Source organism: Delphinapterus leucas, unplaced genomic scaffold, assembly GCF_059928025.1.
Source record: "Delphinapterus leucas isolate spDelLeu-1000000601 "Yukka" unplaced genomic scaffold, BTC_Dleu_Yukka2 spDelLeu_asBTCV2_sq25, whole genome shotgun sequence".
NCBI lineage: Eukaryota > Metazoa > Chordata > Mammalia > Artiodactyla > Monodontidae > Delphinapterus > Delphinapterus leucas.
The window spans coordinates 15391671-15408230 of record NW_028322234.1 but is presented as its reverse complement, the minus strand read 5'-3'; the positions used below and the strand labels follow the sequence as shown (position 1 = coordinate 15408230).

The 16560-nt window shown below is 62.1% G+C and overlaps 1 protein-coding gene across 2 annotated transcripts in view; it reads left to right on the top strand.

Annotated features, from left to right (window-relative positions):
* KDM4B (lysine demethylase 4B) overlaps window positions 1–16560 on the top strand; it is a 133627-nt gene that overhangs the window by 103490 nt on the left and 13577 nt on the right. The window contains exons 12-15 of one of the 2 annotated variants that reach the window (XM_089905609.1): window positions 6058–6159; window positions 6503–6702; window positions 14408–14850; window positions 15286–15406. In XM_089905609.1, coding sequence (XP_089761735.1) covers window positions 6058–6159; window positions 6503–6702; window positions 14408–14850; window positions 15286–15406 — 866 coding nt within the window. The remainder of the gene's footprint in view (window positions 1–6057; window positions 6160–6502; window positions 6703–14407; window positions 14851–15285; window positions 15407–16560) is intronic. The other variant, XM_089905610.1, reaches the window with a different exon arrangement.

The window sequence follows — 16560 nt, the reverse complement described above, 5'->3', positions numbered from 1 at the left end:
GGCTGATCTGCTGCAGCTCCCGCTCTTTCCCGGTCTTCCTCGAGGGAGGGAGCAGAGTGATCCTGCATTTGCATAATGGTTGACTGGTGATGGCTCAGACTAACTGGTCAACAGAGTGACAGCCAAGGACTGGGGCGTCATTCCAGGATGGAATGGGATTAGAGGCTGTCAGATGAGCCTGCCCAGAGGACGGGGACCCGGCCGCCGGGCCTTGGCCGGAACCTTCTGTACACAAAGAGCCCCATACCCCCTCCCTGTCCCCTCATCATGTTGCACAGCACACCTCCTTTCTGGAACGTCCCTCTCTCCCACCTCCCCTCCCTGTGTGCAGACCTGGGACTGAATAACAAATTCAGTCGTGTTCCCAAGGATGCAATTTTCTTTAAAGCCTTTAGTATGTAAAAGAAGGCTGACTCCCCCACCTTTTTAAAAAGTCATTGGTTGGGGGGGCTTTTCTCCTAAGTTGCTGATTGGGGACTCACCTTTGGAGGCCCAATGCCAAGCTGGAAGCCGCTGCCCCCGCCCCACCCCCAGTGGCAGTGGCCCTCAGGAGTCCCTTGTGACTTTCTCTCCTGGCCACGTGGCCAACCTGTCCTTGCCCAGCTGTGCCTTGTCTCCAGGGCTGCCGGCTCCCCTGAGCCTCCCTTGTTGGAGAGTTGGTTTGGGGGGAGGGGCAGCACCACCCTAGCATCCTTGACTCCTGCCGGATAGGGGATGCGGGCAAATCTGGCTCTGTCCCTAGACCAGGGTCTCTCCTCGGCACTGCTGACATCTTCTGTGGGCGGCTGTCCCAGGCACTGTGGGGGCGTTGAGCAGCTTCCCCACCCCCGCCCACTTGATGCCAGGAGCAGCCCTCCAGTGAGATCACCACAGATGTCCCCAGACATCTCCCAGTGTCCCTCCCCAAGGGCTTGGCATTGGGGTGGGCTCCTCGTCTGCCTGCTGTGGGCACCCTCCCGCACCCCCATCCCTGTGCAGCCTTGCCTTCTCTGGGATGCTGCATCCGTTCCTTGGTCCTCAATCAGACGGGCTCAGCCAGGCCCCCGCCCCTCGAGGGCCCAGCCTTCCTGACAGCCCCCTGCACCCCGCCCCAGATGTCACCTCAGAGCAGAGGCAGATGTTGGCTCCTTTGGGAGAAAAGGATGCCCTCCCGTGGATTTTCCTTCCACGCCTAGATCTTGTCAGGTGAACTGGCCCCGCCCCGTGCCAAACAGGGCCCGTAACCTGTGACCTTCTTGTCCGTGCTGCGTGGCCCCCTCGCCATCGCCGCCAGGTGGGACCCCTGTCCAGCTGGCGTCTTCGCCTTGCTCCCCTCCCCCACTCCTGCCTGCCTGCCTGAGCAGCCTTCCTCCATATGCAGGCTGCGTTTTCTTCTCAGCTCCTGATTATTTTCAAGGAGAGCTTCAAGGAATGCTCCGCGTTGCCCATGTGTTCCAGCAGGTGTGCGCTCTGCTGGACACTCACACGCACCCTGTGCAGAGCATCTGAGCAGCCGGGCTTGGAGGGAAGTGGGGGAGGGGAAGTGTGCTCCTCTCCGGGCCCGGGGCCCCGTCCCTCCCCAGCTTCTGCTGCTCCCCCTGGCGGGACCTCCAGCTGCCCACGCAGGAGGCTAGAGCCCACTAACCCTGCTCGCCCCGGCCCAGCAGCTCCCGCCCACCACCTCTCCACCTCCCATCCTCGGTCACCATGGAAACAAGGAGCCAGGGAGCACATCCCTGCCCCCTCTGCTGCCCCCAGACCCACCAGGAGCCAGTCTGGTCTCCCCTCTCCCCCTGTACCTGATGCCCTGGCCAGGCTGTACACGACTGCACCTCCGACCCACTCTTTCCAGCCACCCTGACCCTGCCGCGCTCCTGAGCCCTTTCCCCCGGTGCAGCTCCTGTCCGCTCAGAAGGGGCCATGACTATGGGGCCTGCCAGCCCCTGCGGCCCCAGGAGCTTGTTGTCCCTGTGACTTCACCAGAAAACCCACTGAAGGCCACACCTACTCGCCGTGGGTCAGGGAACGCTGGAGGAAGGGGCTGCGACTCCTGGCCAGGAAGCCCCAGATCCCCCCCGGGGAGTCAGAAGTTCTGGGCAACAGCCCCACCTTGGGATGCCCAAGGGGCTGTGTGCCCTGGGCCCCTCAGTGAGCCCCCTCACTCTGCCTCTCCTGCCACCTGAGGTCCAAGGACACCTGCTCCCATCTTGGAAATATCAGTGTAGAGGTTTGGACTCAGTACCAATACTTGATTCTTATCATCTTCGCCAAGTGACATCCCGTTAAGCCTGGCAAGTAAAGTGCACGTTTATGTCCACCCTCCTCTGAAACACCATGAAAACGACTGTAAAGGAGAGACAGGGAAGAGGAGAGGGTATGAGCAGCTTCGGCAGACTCTGAAGGAAGGAAAAGAGGGGCAAGTGACACCTGACTTTGCAGCACAGAGAAAACTCGAGTCCGTGGACCTGCAGACAGGGAGCAAGCTGGTTCAGGCCACAAGGCCTGGGACTCAGGCACGGGCGCCTGCTGGGGCGGGGACTGCAGTGTGCTGGAGGCATCGCTGAGCTCAGGGCCTCCTCCTCCACCCCATCCCCCAGCAGAAGGCGCTGGCCCTACTGCTGGGGAGATCGGACCTGCCATCCTCACATGTCCCCAACCGCAGGGCCGGGTCAGAGTGGCCCAACGGAACAAAGCCACACGTGTGATATTGGGGGTCCCCCGTGAAGTGACAGGGCTCCCACCTGCCCGCTCCCCTTCTAGGAGCCCTGCTCACACACAGCTAGCTACCAGCGAACATCTTAGTCCCTTGTACGTCACAGCCAGCGGTCCCTAAACCCCTGAGGAAACTCAGTGTGAAAGAGCCTCAAACAAAAAAAAGCGGGACCCCACAGGAGAGGCCATGCAGTGAGCAGAAGAAAACTAACTTCTGCGAGAGGGCAGGTGACTTGGCATTTATGGAAGAACCTGCTGTATAAACAAAAAGGCTTTTAGGAAAGAGATGGCTCTTGGACATTTAAAAGGGAGCAAAGGACTTCCCTGGTGGCGCAGTGGTTGGGAGTCTGCCTGCCAATGCAGGGGGCACGGGTTCATTCCCTGGTCCGGGAGGATCCCACGTGCCACGGAACAGCTGAGCCACAACTGTTGAGGCTGTGCCTTGTTGTGCGGCACAACTGCTGAGCCTGTGCCCTGGAGCCTGCAAGCCACAACTGCTGAGATCCACACGCCTGGAGCCTGTGCTCCACAACGAGGGGGGGGGGGCGCTGCGGTGAGAGGCCCGCGCACCGTGGTGAGGAGTGGCCCCCACTCACTGCAGCTAGCGGGAGCCCATGCACAGCAATGAAGACCCAACGAAACTAAAAAAAAAACTTTAAAAGAGAACAAAGAAATGTACGAGGTGGGTTGGGAGCCAGCTTGAGGAAATCTAGAATGCAGACTTTTCACAACTCAGGTTAAACAGAAGATTGCAAAGCCTCTGGAACAAACAAAACAGGTCAACGGGGCCCAAACAGCACTGGACTTGGCGATCATGATGCTACAAGCTAATAGACAAAGGACAAGGGTCTTAAAGGTCAGGAGAGCAATCATTTCAGCCCAGAAATACCCAGCCAAATTACCAACTTCGTATGGGAAGGGAATAAAGATCTTTTTAGACAAGCAAAGCCCCAGGTTTCCCCCTCCTTTCTGAGAAAGCTGCTGGAGGATGTGCTCCAGCTAAACAAGGGCATCAACCAAGGAAGACATGGGATCAAGGAAACCAGATCCAACTCAGGAGAGTCCAAGGCAGTCTCAAGATAAGAGGAGGGCCTCAGGGTGTCATTGAGGAGCATGTGACCCCTGCCTAGGAGGCCACACCAAGATCTTGGAGAAAACCAGGAAAGCTGAGCGTCTAAGAGAGGGGGCCAGTTACTGACTCCAGAAGGAGCGAGCAAAGAATGCAGTGCGAGCAGCTCTGTTGCTCACGGATGAACTATATTTACAGGATCAGAAAAATGTAATATAGAATCTCACCACAACCAAAATGGGAGAGAAGCCAGGAGGGGTTGAGGTGGGCAGGATGGCCACAGCCTAAGTGTCTGTGCTGGCAACTCAGCAGAGAAGCCAGAACCAAAACACAGCAGCAGCGTGAGGAGACACATGCAAGTCAATACAAGAAGAAATGGCTAAAAGAGGGGAAGGCGTCGCATCTGGGGAGTGGGCCCAGAGGATGCTCTTACGGCCAGACTGCGATTAGGGTGTGCGCACAGCTCCCCACAGCTGTCAGCAAGTCAACCCCAGATTCCTCCGGTGTTATTTCCCAGCTTATGTTCTCACAGAGCAGATCCTCCTTTGCATGCCGACGTTCACCTCGCTTTCCCCTCTGCAGTAGGGCCTGTCCCTTCGCCTGCGTCTCTGTACCTAGTTCCACCCGTTCGGGGGCGGGGGGGGGGTGGTCCCTGCGTTGGTGCGGCCTGGTGGCTGCTGGGGGTTTGGTGCTGGGGGCAGAGCTCTGAGCCCACTGGTGTGTTGGGGGCTGAGGAAGGCCTGGGCTCTCTGGGGACCCTGAGGCGGGCAGGGGCAGAAGTGGCCTCCGGGCCAGTTCCGGGTTGGTGGGGGTGGGGGAGGGCCGGAGAGGGGGTAAGGAGCGGGGCAGCTGCCGGAAACCGAGGCCAGGTGAGTTGGCGGTAGGAGGGTGCCCCTCTGCTGGGTGCTGGGGCCAGCATGGGGGTTCGCTTGTGGGCACCCGGCCCTGCAGCATTCCCAGACCCCGAGAGAAGCCTCCCGATGACAGCTGGGGAAAAGCCCGGAGCTTCCCGCCTGTGTCCGCGTCGGGGCTGCACCTGGCATTTCCCAAACTCGCTCGGTGTGGAGAGTGTACCAGGGGAGGCCTGAGTCTTTCGTGCCCCCTCCCGCCCCCATCTGTTGCCGACTCCCCCGCCCTGTCCCTGCCCGCCTGTCCTCCTGCACCCCTCCCCCTCGCAGTGCGCCCTTGCACGCCATGCTGTGTGTGATGCCATGCCTCTGCCCATGACGCGCCCTCCCCGGAATGCTCCCTGCTTTCCACCTTTGGTCATCAGGGTGGTTCATGCTGCAGACATCAAGTAGGGCTTGTCATGTGCCAGGCATTGCCTGGGCTCAGGGCACAGAGCCAGGGGCCCTCAAGTTAGGCAGCTGAGCAGCAAGGGACCGGCAGTGGTTAGCGGTTAGCGTCAGGGGACAGTTAGAAGGAGGCATCCCAGGGGCCAGCAGCGTCGGGCAGGGAGGCAGCAAGGAAGCCGTGAGCCCCCAGCGTCCTGCTGCAGACGCCCCTGGGAGGAGATGCGGGTCCTGGCATCTGGAGCCCTTGGGGGCTCCCTGCCCACCCGTCCCCAGTCAGACAGCCCTGCTTCCCCTTGGTGAGCGCTTGGTCTTTGGAGGTGCGGCTGCCAGGGACCCTGTAGGGTCTCCTATAAGGTCTTGGTGTCTGACCCCACTGGGGCCACATGGAGAGCTCCCTGGGGGAGGGAAACCACGGCCAGCGCCAACAGCTCTCTCCAAAACAACCCCTCGGCTGTGAGACCCGGAGCCTGTGGCTGTCCTGGTGTCCCCTGCCCAAGGCTGAGCCTCTCCACCGCCCTGGCCCCTGCATCAGCTCCTGGGCCAGTCACACACCTCCTGAGGTCTCAAAGCTGCACTGCCCCCTCCCTGGAAAGTTTCCAGGAACCGGCAAGGACGTCCCACCAGGACCCAGCAGGGGTGCCCTGGCCACTAACCTGCAGCCCCCCTCCCTTTGTTGCTTTCCTTTCTTCCTTTTTAATCCCAATTCCCCCTCATTTTCACTAAGAAGCCACAGCTCAGCCTCAGCTGGGATTCTCACTTGGGGCCCGAGGACCGCCCTCCATCCCGTCCGGGGACTGTCGCAGCCCCTGAGGCCCGCGTGGGCAGGAGGTGAGGGGGGCCGGGGCGCAGCTTAGAGAAGGGGCCACCGCGGGCTCTGGGCTCGGAGCTCCTGCAGGTGGAGAGCATGCAGGGAGAGCCCGGGGCCCCGCGAGGCCCTGCGGCGAAGCGTCTAGGGAGTTAACACAAGTCCTAGAGAAAAACCCCCTGACGTTTACGTTCTAGACAAATTAGTCTGAAAGAAAACAGACACTGGAAAAAGACTGAGGAGGAGAGGAAACCAAGTCTAGAGAGGAAGAAAGAGCAGACCAGGAGGCCGGGGCTGTCGTAAGTGCACCTTTTGTCGCGCAGGCATTTTCCACGAGCTTCTGTTTCCATCTGAGCCCACGCTCCCCGTGTCTCCCGCCCCACCACACACAGGCTCCTGGAGCCCGTCCGTCCCGCCATCCCATCTCCAGCTGCCATCGGCACGCGCTTGACACCCACCTTGCCATCCCCTCCCCTCCCCCAGGCCTCTCCCTCCACCGCCCCTGCCCCCAGGAGCCAACCCCACCCAGGGCCTCCACTTCCCCGGGCCTCCTGGGGGGCTCTGTCTGCTGGACAGGGCGCACAGCCCAGGGCTTCTCCCTTCCGTCGTTTCGCCTCCCGTCTGATGAGCCTCCCTCTCCAGGTCTCACCGGAAGCGGAGCCAGCCCAAGAAGCCCAAGCCGGATGACCCCAAGTCTCCTGGCGAGGGGGCAGCTGGGACGGCCCTCCTGGAGGAGGCTGGTGGCGGCATGAAGGAGGAGGCCACGCCAGAGGCCGACCCCGAGGAGGAGGAGGAGGAATCCCAGCCGCTGCCACAGGGCCGGGAGGCCGAGGGCTCCGAAGGTCAGTCCTGCTCGGTGCCTGTGCTGGCCAGGCCCCGCGCCTTCAGAATCCCATCCATGTGTCTTGTGGGCAGGGAGGGCGTTTTCTAAAAATGTGCATTCTGGGAGTGCTGTGAGAAGTCCCTCTTCTCCCAGAAACTGAAGTCCATCCAGCTGCTGAGACAGAATCCACAGGTGGGCAGCTTGAAACAACGGGCTTTATTCCTCAGTGCTGGAGGCTGGGAGATCAGGGTGCTGGTGTGGCCTGGTGCTGGCGAGGGCCTACCTCCCGGTTTGTATGTGACCCTCTGTCACTGTGTCCTCAGGGGGAAGAGAGAGCCAGTGAAGCCCTCTGGCCCCTAAGGTCACTGATCCTTAGCCAGGGCCCCACCCTCATAACCCAGTCACCTCCCAACCAGCCCACTGAGGGGCGGGGCTCAGCATGACCCTGGGGGACGCAGACACTGAGTCCGTAGCAGAGGTGTTCTCTGCTCGGTTGGGAAAGGGGACGGCCTGCTGTTTGCAGCCAGATGCTGGACGTGTGCCTGCGGTGGGGGTGCCCCACCTGCAGGCTGGCGTCGAACTAAAAAACTGTATCTGGGCACCATGGTGGGTGTGTCTCAGAACCATACCCTTTACACTGCCTGGGGCCCGTTAGTCGCGGAACATGACTCCGTGAGCGTTTGAACGTTCCCCACTCCCATGTTTTATGGTGCTCCTTTTTCTTTTCCACGGCTGGTTTCACTTTCCTAATTTGCAGCTTCAGCTGCTCACACGTTGGCACCTAGCAGCTGCCCCCCAGGCGTAAAGGAGGGGCCGGGCGGGGCTGGGGGGCTGGTGGCAGATTGCCAGGCAGCAGTGCCTCAGGCCCCCATCACAGGCCGTAGGTCGCTGGAGGGTTCCTCTTCGGGACTGTGTCTTGGAGCAGGTGAGCCAGCACAGCTCTGCCTGGCTTGGGGTCAGGCCCTCCCCGGGGTGCTCGTGGCTGGTGTCACAGATGATGTGGCATTCCACCAGGCACCGAGAGGGGCAGGCGCATGCCCCTGATGTTCCCACGGGCTGGAAGGGGGAGTGTCCCTGCGGGGGCCCCCAGGAGCTGGAGGCAGGGAAGACTGGAAAGTTTCCTGGGTAAATTGCGTGCTGGCCTGTCCCAGACAGCCTGGCATGCCACTTGCCTGGTGGGCATCACGAAACAGCCCGCTCCACACGGGAGGGTCTGGACAGTCCGGGGAGGCAAGACACAGGCGGCGGGGGGCGGGGAGGGGGTGTGCGTCGGCACAGTCTGTGCGCAGGCACAATCACCCCGTGGAAATGGACCCAGAGGCTGAGGCCTGGTGACGCAGGGAGCTGGCGGAGTTGCCAGAAACGGGCTGGACACACAGAGCCGCCCCACACTTGTCACATATGGGTGTTCACAGAACACATGGTTTTGAAGAAAATCCTACCTATAATGAGAACATCCAGAGGGGGATGCAGGCTGGAGCAGATCTAACAGAAAATAAAAGACCTTTATGGAGAAAATTAAGAGACGTTTTTGAAAGACAAGGAGGAGCTGTAACATAAACGGGGCTGCATGTGTTAGGGGTCTCCCTGCAAAGGTGCTGGCCAGCGGCCTTGGGGGATGTTGATTTCGATGCAGCCGGAGGGAGCAAGGCCCGAGGAAGAGGGGTCAGGAGAGGTCAGGGCTACGTGACCGGCCAGCGGCTTGCAGGCAGGAGCAAGGACACTGTCCTGGGCTGCAGTGAAGGCCACTGCTCTTCCCTGGGGCGACCCTCACATGCAGCCCCGAATGTCACACGGGCACCCACGCCCCATGTCCCGTTTACTTAAAGTTCAGAAAACACGCCAGGCAGACACTGGACTGTTTAGGGAAGCATCCGAATCTGCTGGGGCTGCCGTGCGACAAAGTACCCGACACAGGGCTTCAGGAACCGAGGTTCATTGTCTCTCGGTCTGGAGGCCGGAAGTCCGAGGCCAGGGTGTGGGCAAGGCTGGTTCCTTCTGAGACCGCGAGGGAGGGTCTGTTCCAGGCTTCTCTCCTTGGCTCGTAGACGGCCACCTTCACGCTCACACGGCCTCTCCCTGTGTGCCAGTCTGTCTGCATTTTGCCTTTCAGAAGGACACCGGTCACATTGGATGAGGGCCCACCCTAATGACCTCATCTTATTAACTCATGACATTAGCAATGACTATTTCCAAATGTGGCTGCACTCTGAGGCCCCGGGGTTAGGACTTCCACATAGGAATCTGGGGGACACAGTTTAGCCTGTAACAGAGTAAACGTGCCAAAACCAAGAGGGGCTCCCTCGGAGCGGGTGGTCTGCAGCTGGGAGGGGCATGTGGTCCTTCCGGCTCTGTGCCTGTGTCGTGAGTGCTCCGGGCCCCAGTTCCGTGGGGGCGAGTCAGAGCATGGGCTGCGGTGGGTGAATGAATGATGGACCCTCTGCCGTGGGCTCCGGGATCCAGGGCCCCGAGTCCCATCAACAGGTGAGGCGTTTGCATCTGACTCCAGAGGCCATGGAGCTGAGCTGTAGGGAGGTTAGGACAGTGGTTGTTGACATGGCTAGGTTGGGGTTCTGGCCCAAGAGGTTGGGAGACTCGGCAGGTGTCCCTGGTGTGACTGGCAAGGACTGGGGTGGTGACCGCCCTGCCCCAGGGTGGGCTGCGTGGGGCGGGGCAGGAGCAGGCTGGGCTCTGCACCCGGGCCGCCCCAGGTGGCACCTTGCAAAGTTGCCAGGGGGCATCGGTGCTCTCACGGGGGCGGGGTAAGTGGGAGAAAAAGCAGGTGGGAATAAAGAGTCCAGGTTGAAATTTGGGGACCCGGGCCCTGGACGCCGCCTCGGCAGGCCAGTGGGGGTGTTGGAGGGTAAAAGGAGAGGACGCACACCCCGCTCAGGGCCTGTGGGAGGACGCCCGTCCCAAGGGTCTTGGCTTCAGCCCGAAGCGGCTTTTCCCAGGAGTGGAGTCAGCCCGTCGGGGGCCAGCCAGGGCGGGGGCTCCTGGGCCCGACCGGTTCAGACAGTCCCGAGAGACAAGGGTTTTAGCGGGACCCCTCCTGGGAAGGGTGGAAAGGATGCCTTGCGACCATGGGCATCTCTCCTCCCTCTCGAGCAGGCGCAAGGGGCTGCCGGCCTGAGGCCGGATGCAGGGCAGCCAGCAAGAGTAGACGCACTATTTACCCAACTGCTTAGCAAAGGAATAATGGCTCTCTTTTCATTAATTGAGTTGAGTTAAAATGAACCTTCGCCCAAACCCATCGACTGTTTATAGAGACAGCCGCACCCCCATGCCCTGTCACCTCCTGCTTGGACCCGGCCCCGTCACAGGGACACTGTGCCTCGGTGTCTCGGGATCCCAAGAGCTGGCCTCAGGCTCACGCACGGCGAAGGCCCGGTTCCTCTCCGGTTTTCCCTTTTCTAAGCAGGTTGTTACCTAAACGGGGCGGGGTGGGGGGTGGTCTCTGTGTCCACTGAGAGTAAAACATGCTGCTGTAGACCAAACCCTGCAGGATGTGTGCCCTCCTTCCTGGCATCTGCAGCCACTCTGTCCCCCTTCCAGGGCCTCAGCCCAGGACCCCCAGGGCTTCTCCAAAAGGGCTGCAGGCTCCGTGCTCTGTGGTGGGCTCAGTGTCACGTGGCTGTGGACCCCAGGCAGAGTGGGGACGTTCCCAGGGAGGCGCCTCTGCTCACGGCTGGCTGCTTCCCTTTTCCAGACACCCCGTCCCTGTTCCACTCCAGAGCCTGGTTCCCAAGAAGGAGGAGTTGGGGTGTTGGGACATCTCCCGGAACATCAGCCCCTCTAGAGGGGAAGGGGTCCCTTCAGGGGACAGAAGGAGGCTGCCACAGCTGGGGAGCCACACGCCCCAGTCGGGGGCTGTCCCTCAAGCCCTTGGAGGAAGATCGCTCTGAATGCATCAAATAAATAAGTGCTCACAGTCGGGGGTGACAGCAAACACGTCTGGGGAACGAGTGGAAGATGTTAAAGTGGTTTCTAGACTCCCTTTAACGCCAGCTTCATGCCCCTCAGAGCTGTGAGTGTGAGGGGCGTTCGGGCGCGAGGACAGGACATTTTGTTTTAGGTTTGCGTCGGGAGGGCGTGTGCTTGCCGCCGCTGCTCACGTAGGAAGCTCCCTGACTGGAGTAGGCGGAGGCGGGCAGGATGGAGGTGCCCGGACTCTACAGGGGCAGGAGGGGGCCCGGCTGGCTGCGGGTCCCTTGGCCTGGGGAGGGGGCCTGCTTCCCCTCCTGGCTGCCAGGTCCCACCGGCTCCCGCTGCCGGGGGTCTGCAAGAGCAGCTGCCCTGTGGCCTGGCCCAGGATGGGACCAGCAGCCTCCGGCACAGCAAACCCTGGTCCTGGCGGGAAGGCAGCCCGTGTCCACCTGGCTTGCTGGGACCGCAAGGGCTCCCTCCTCCTGCCTGGCCCTGGCCAGCTCCGGCCAAGCACGGCCACGGTCCCTTCTGGCAGCTCTGGAGCTGGGGGTGGCAGGGGCAGCGGCAGGGCCCCAGGAGGGCTGGTCCCAGAGTACGTGGTCCCCCGCAGGGCAGAGCAGGGCTGGGGATGGGTGTGCAGCCGCCCTGGGTCACTTCCCCCTCCCTCACGCACCTTTTTTGACGGCTTTAGGACAAGACCCCGGGGCGGCTGCACCCAGCGGTGAGCAGCAGGCTGGGCGGGGCATTGACACTCACGCCACAGTCCCCTGGCCTGGGCTCCGTTCAGGAGGGATGCGGGCTGGCTGGGCCAGGCAGGGCAGGGTCCCTAAGCCAGGCAGCAGCCCTGCGCCCCCTGCTCTCCCCTGGGAGAACTTTGGTGGGAGAGGAGGCATGGGGGCCCCGGAAGCTGGCGCGGCTGTCACATCCATCGGCAGTGGGGGGATTCTTGGCTGTGCCTCCCCGCGAAAAACAAGTGCCAGACGGGCCTCAGCAGCCCTGCTGGGGCAGAGGGGTTCCCTGCCATTCTGCGCCCCCTTGCACACCGGGGGTGGTGAGAGGCCCTGTGTGCTGGGGAGGGACCCGGCTCGGGTCTGAGCCACCGTTCCAGCTCCATTTCGAGGCTCCTTCAGGCGGGCCAACCAAGGGGCTTTCCAAGTGCGGCCTGCCTGCCCTAGGCCTGCGGCGGTCCCCACGGCGTGAGGACAGACAGGGCCCGGGCCCCCCAGCGTCCCTAGTGCCCTTGGGCTTGTCCCCTAACAGGGTCCTCTGGGTGCGCCCCCGTCAGCTTCCCAGGGCCTAGTGGCCGTGAGGAAGGAGCCGGGGACGTGTCCTTCCCCAGCAGCATCTGGAGCCGGGGCAGCTCGCAGGCTCTGCTGTCCTGAGGCCCGGGAGGCCGTCGTTGGACTTCCATTCGGGTGGCCGCGCTGTCAGGGAGGAGGGCATAGTGGATTTCCTTAGAGAACAAAGCCGTTTCTCCGGAAGTCCCTGCTGCCGTGTCAGTACGGGGCTCTGGGCTGCCGCAGCGCCATTTCTATAAATCAGTAGAAGCGGCAGGAAAGAGCCTGATCTCCTCGGCCGTTGGCCACCTCCTGGGGCTGGGCTGCTGTCACCAAACCTTATGAGCAGTGTTTACCCCACACCTCTCCCCGCCCCCCACCTTTCAGCGCCCCCCCCATCCCCCCTGTCCCACGTCTCCTGGGACAGGGAGGTGACCTTTAGTGGCCAGGACCATCCAAGTCCAGCATCTGTAGAGGAGAAGCAGCTTTGTCTGCGGAATGCCCATTTCCTTTCCTCGGCCGGATAACTGTTCCTGGGGTGCTGTCAGTTGGGGGGTCCTGGGGAGCGTGCTGGGCTCCTCCAGGTGGGCAAAGGCACAGGAGGGATCCTGACTGCACCCTTGCCCTTGGAAGGCTCAGGGCCAGAGGGCGTGGGGGGCGCTGGCAAGCGCTCCCTCCTCTGAGCCTCTCTTGAAAAGCTCGGCTGCCTGCTCAGGACCCTGCGGGCTGCAGCGACCGGAGCGGCCCCTCCGCGAAGGCCAGGCTGGCTCAAGCCTCTGCAGCTTGCCTAGTGGGGGCCGCGGGTGGGGGTCGGCTCCCTCCTAGCGCTCAGGGCCGGGGATCTGCCTGGAGGAAGGGAGGGAGGGCCCTTGCTTGACCCCTTCCTGGATCAGGGCCGGTCAAGGACTAAGTGATGGCCTTGCCCTTGGGAGCATCATCCCACCTGTGTCTTTATCTTTGGCTGAGGGACGGGGGTGAAACACGGACAGGTTTTTATAGCAAGAGGTAAGCGTGGATGCCGCGGGGACCAGCAGACCCTGTCACGTGTCACGTGGTAACAGGTTTAGCCGGGAGAGGGACCACTGCTTTTCTGCGAGTTGTCCTTACTTTCCCGGCCCTCAAGAGACCCAGACTGTGACGCATTGGAACCAACGGTTCACAGGTACCATCAGTAGGATGACCAGTACGTCCCCTGGTGTCAGCTGCTGTCACACCTCATGTGACGTCCTGAGCCTGTGGGGACCCGGGACAGGCAGTGAGGGCCTGAGCTCGTGTGCCCATTCTCCAGGTGGGCAGGGAAGGCCCAAAGGCTGTGCTGTGAGCCGCTGGTCCTTGTGGGCGGGCATCCCTGAGGCTGTGCACACCTCGCCCTGAGCACAGCAGGCCTCGTGGAGCCCCCCGCCCGCATGCATCCCCAGTGGCTGTGTCATGTGTCCACAGAGACCCAGTGGCTGAAAGCAACAGTCTTATTCTCCGACATTTCTAGGGGTCAGGAGTCCGACATGGGTCCCGCTGGACTAAAATCCAGGCATGGGCAGGGCTGGTTCCTCTGGAGGCTCCAGGGGAGAATCATTCCCTGCCTTTTCCAGCTTCTAGAGGTGCCGCATCCCTGGCTCTCGGCCCCATCCTCCATCCTCACAGCCAGCAGTGCAGCATCTCTCTGGCTTCTTCCGTAGTCACGGCTCCCCTGGCCCCAGCTGGATCCCCTGCTTTTAAGGATCCCTGTTAGTACGTGGGGTTCGCCTCGGGATCCTCAGCTCAACCTCATCTGCAGACTCCCTGCTGCCATGTCAGGTTCCGCATGCACAGGTCCCGGGGCTACAGTGTGGGCGTCTTTGGGGGCCATGACCCCTCCAGCCACACCGCCCATCTCCGTTTACTTGACGAGCTGCACGCCCACTGTGGTCCTGAATTAAGATGCTGCTGAAGGCACTCCCTGCCCACCTCCCTCCCCACCCCGTCACCTGTCAGGAAGCCCTGCAGCGCCGGCCCTCGCGTCTTCCAGGCCCTGCAGGCCCCTCTGGCACTTCTGTTTCACACAAGTAGAACCACTTGTTTATGGTTTGTTGTTTAAGGTTTTGCTTTTTAAAAATTCCACAAACCGTGTGCGTTTACTGTAGAAATAAAGGAAACTCAGACACATGAAAAGAAAATGCATCCCACCTCCTCCCACCTCCCCTCAGAAAGGATGTTCAGAGCCGGTCTCTTCCCAGCTGCTTTCGGACAGCTCGCCTCGGCACCCCGTGCTCATTCCAGAAGGTGCTCTGAGCGTGTGGCAGGACTCTTGAGGCCAGGGTGCTGCTGCTCCAGGGCTCGGCCGCCTGGCAGGGGGACCTGGCAGCAGTGACAACTGCCCGAAGCCCGGGTTCCTTGGGGGAAGGCCTCTCTGGGCCAGAAGGGGCCCTCAACTAGTGCAGCCGGCTCCCGCTCGGGCTGGGGGGCTCAAAGGGGTTGCCTGGCCACTGGCCCCTGGGGTGCCCCAGCCCCCGCCTCTGACTCATCTCTCTTCTGTCCCCACAGAGGACGGGAGGGGCAAGCTGCGGCCAGCCAAGGCCAAGAGCGACCGGAAGAAGAAGAGCTATGGCCCTCTGCACCTCCACCACCCACTCATGCCCCAGCTGCCGCCGCCCCCGCCCACCCAGTTCCCCACCGAAGAGGTGCCCCTGCTAGAGATCCCGGCACCGGCCACCGGCCCTGAGGCCGCCGAGGAGAACCCCCCGCCACCGCCTCTCAACGTGGTGCCCCCCGAAGCACCCAGCGAGGAGCCAGAGGTGAAGCCGCGCCCCATCATCCCCATGCTGTTCGTGGTGCCGCGGCCCGGCCCGGCGGCAGCCGACAAGGGCCGCGTGTCCTGCCAGCAGGCCTCTGAGCACTTTGCCCAGAAGGGCCCCACTTGGAAGGAGCAGGTGGCCCCCATGGAGCTGACGGGGCCCGAGGAGGAGAGCGGAGCCGGCGAGGTGCAGGTAGGGGGCAGTGGGTCCCTGGGGCCGGGGGTCCCCCTGCCCCACGTGCTGGCCACAGCCCCACTCGTCCAAACGGCCCCTGTGGATCCTGTCCCGGAGGCCAACGGCACGTACGTGGTTTAGAAACCACCGTTGGGGGAACTTCCCTGGCGGTCCAGTGGTTAAAACTGCGTTCCCAAGGCAGGGGGCCCGGGTTTGATCCCTGGTCAGGGAACTAGATTCCACATGCCACATCGAGAACCCAGCACAGCCAAATAAACAAATGAATATTAAAAAAAAAAAGAAAAGAAAAGAAACCACTGTGGGTGTTGGCTGCCCGCTTCCTGGGGTCTTTTGCCCCTGACTGAGGACACTGGGGTCCCTCTGAGCTGGGCTTCACCGCCTCTACTTCTGGCCCCAGAGCTGCTCCCACAGAGGCCTCCTGTGCCATTTTAGGCTCCGTCGACCTTTTCCAAGTTGAAGATGGAGATCAAGAAGAGCCGGCGCCACCCTCTGGGCAGGCCACCCACCCGGTCCCCGCTGTCTGTGGTCAAGCAGGAGGCCTCAAGTGACGAGGGTGAGCAAGGGTGCCCCTGGCTCTGCTGCGCCCCTGCCCTGCCTTCCTCTGCCACCCGCCCGGCTTGCTCACTCCCGCCACCCCCAGCCGAGGTCGGGCCTGCAGACCCAGCCCCGGCACAGCCTCAGACCCTCCCCAAATGCTGTGGGGCCGAGGTGCCCCCTGCCCAGCCCACAGCTCCCGAGGTCAGGCCCGGCTGCCCCCAGGCCTCTGCCCTGCCCTTGTTTGCTCCATTTCCCCGGGGGCGCTTGCTCTACTGGGCCCAGGGCCTCAGATGTCGAGTGGGGCCTCTGAGGGGCAGGTGCAGCCACCTGGGCTCATGCCCCAGCCCACTGCCCAGAGCCGGGGACCGTGGTGCCATTTGCCTTTCTGTGACTCGGTTTTCCCATCTGTAAAATGGGGTCTTCTGGCCCCCCTCAAGGGGTCCTGCCAGGGAGGTGCACGGGGCTGAGGCCTGTAAAGCGTGTGGCCTGGTGCCAGGCACACGGTGGGTGCTGGGAATGCCGGGAACGCCGAGGCCAGTTGTCACCCAGAGCTCCTGGTGCGATGCTTTCACAGTCTCCGTGGTAACCTCTGCCCCCTCCTTATCCTGTGAGAACTGAGAAGATGCCGTCAGCAGAGGCTCCTGCCCAAGACCCCCAGCACACTTGCCGTGGCCCTTGTGCGTTTGTGTCCCTTCCTGGCCCTCCAGGTGAGCGAGGACCACACCTCATCCTCTCACAGCCTCGGGATCTGTTTGGATGCCTGGCGCAGAGCGTTTCCAGAGGGCAGCAACGAACGATGGTAGAGGTGCCGGCCACATCCCCCAGGGAGAGACTTGAGAAATGGATTCAGAGTTAGAGGATCATGGAGCAGCATGGGGCCCGGAACTGGCCCATTTCCAAGTCCATTTCCAGCAGAGACGTCCTGGCCCTGCGCTCCCTGCACCGGAGACAGGGCTGCGTGACCCCGAAGTGGGAGAAGCTGCTTCAAGAACAGAGGAAACCTCGCCCTTGGCCGTCACCCCGCAGACACCTGTGACTCACGATGCTCCGGGCTCTGATCTCTGACCTGAGGCCAAGCTGCCCTCAGGGAAAGTCAGCGCCGGACTGGGGAGCGGCCAGTCCCAACAGAAGTGACCCTTCCTGCCTGAACCCAGCGTGCGCCTGGGAGAA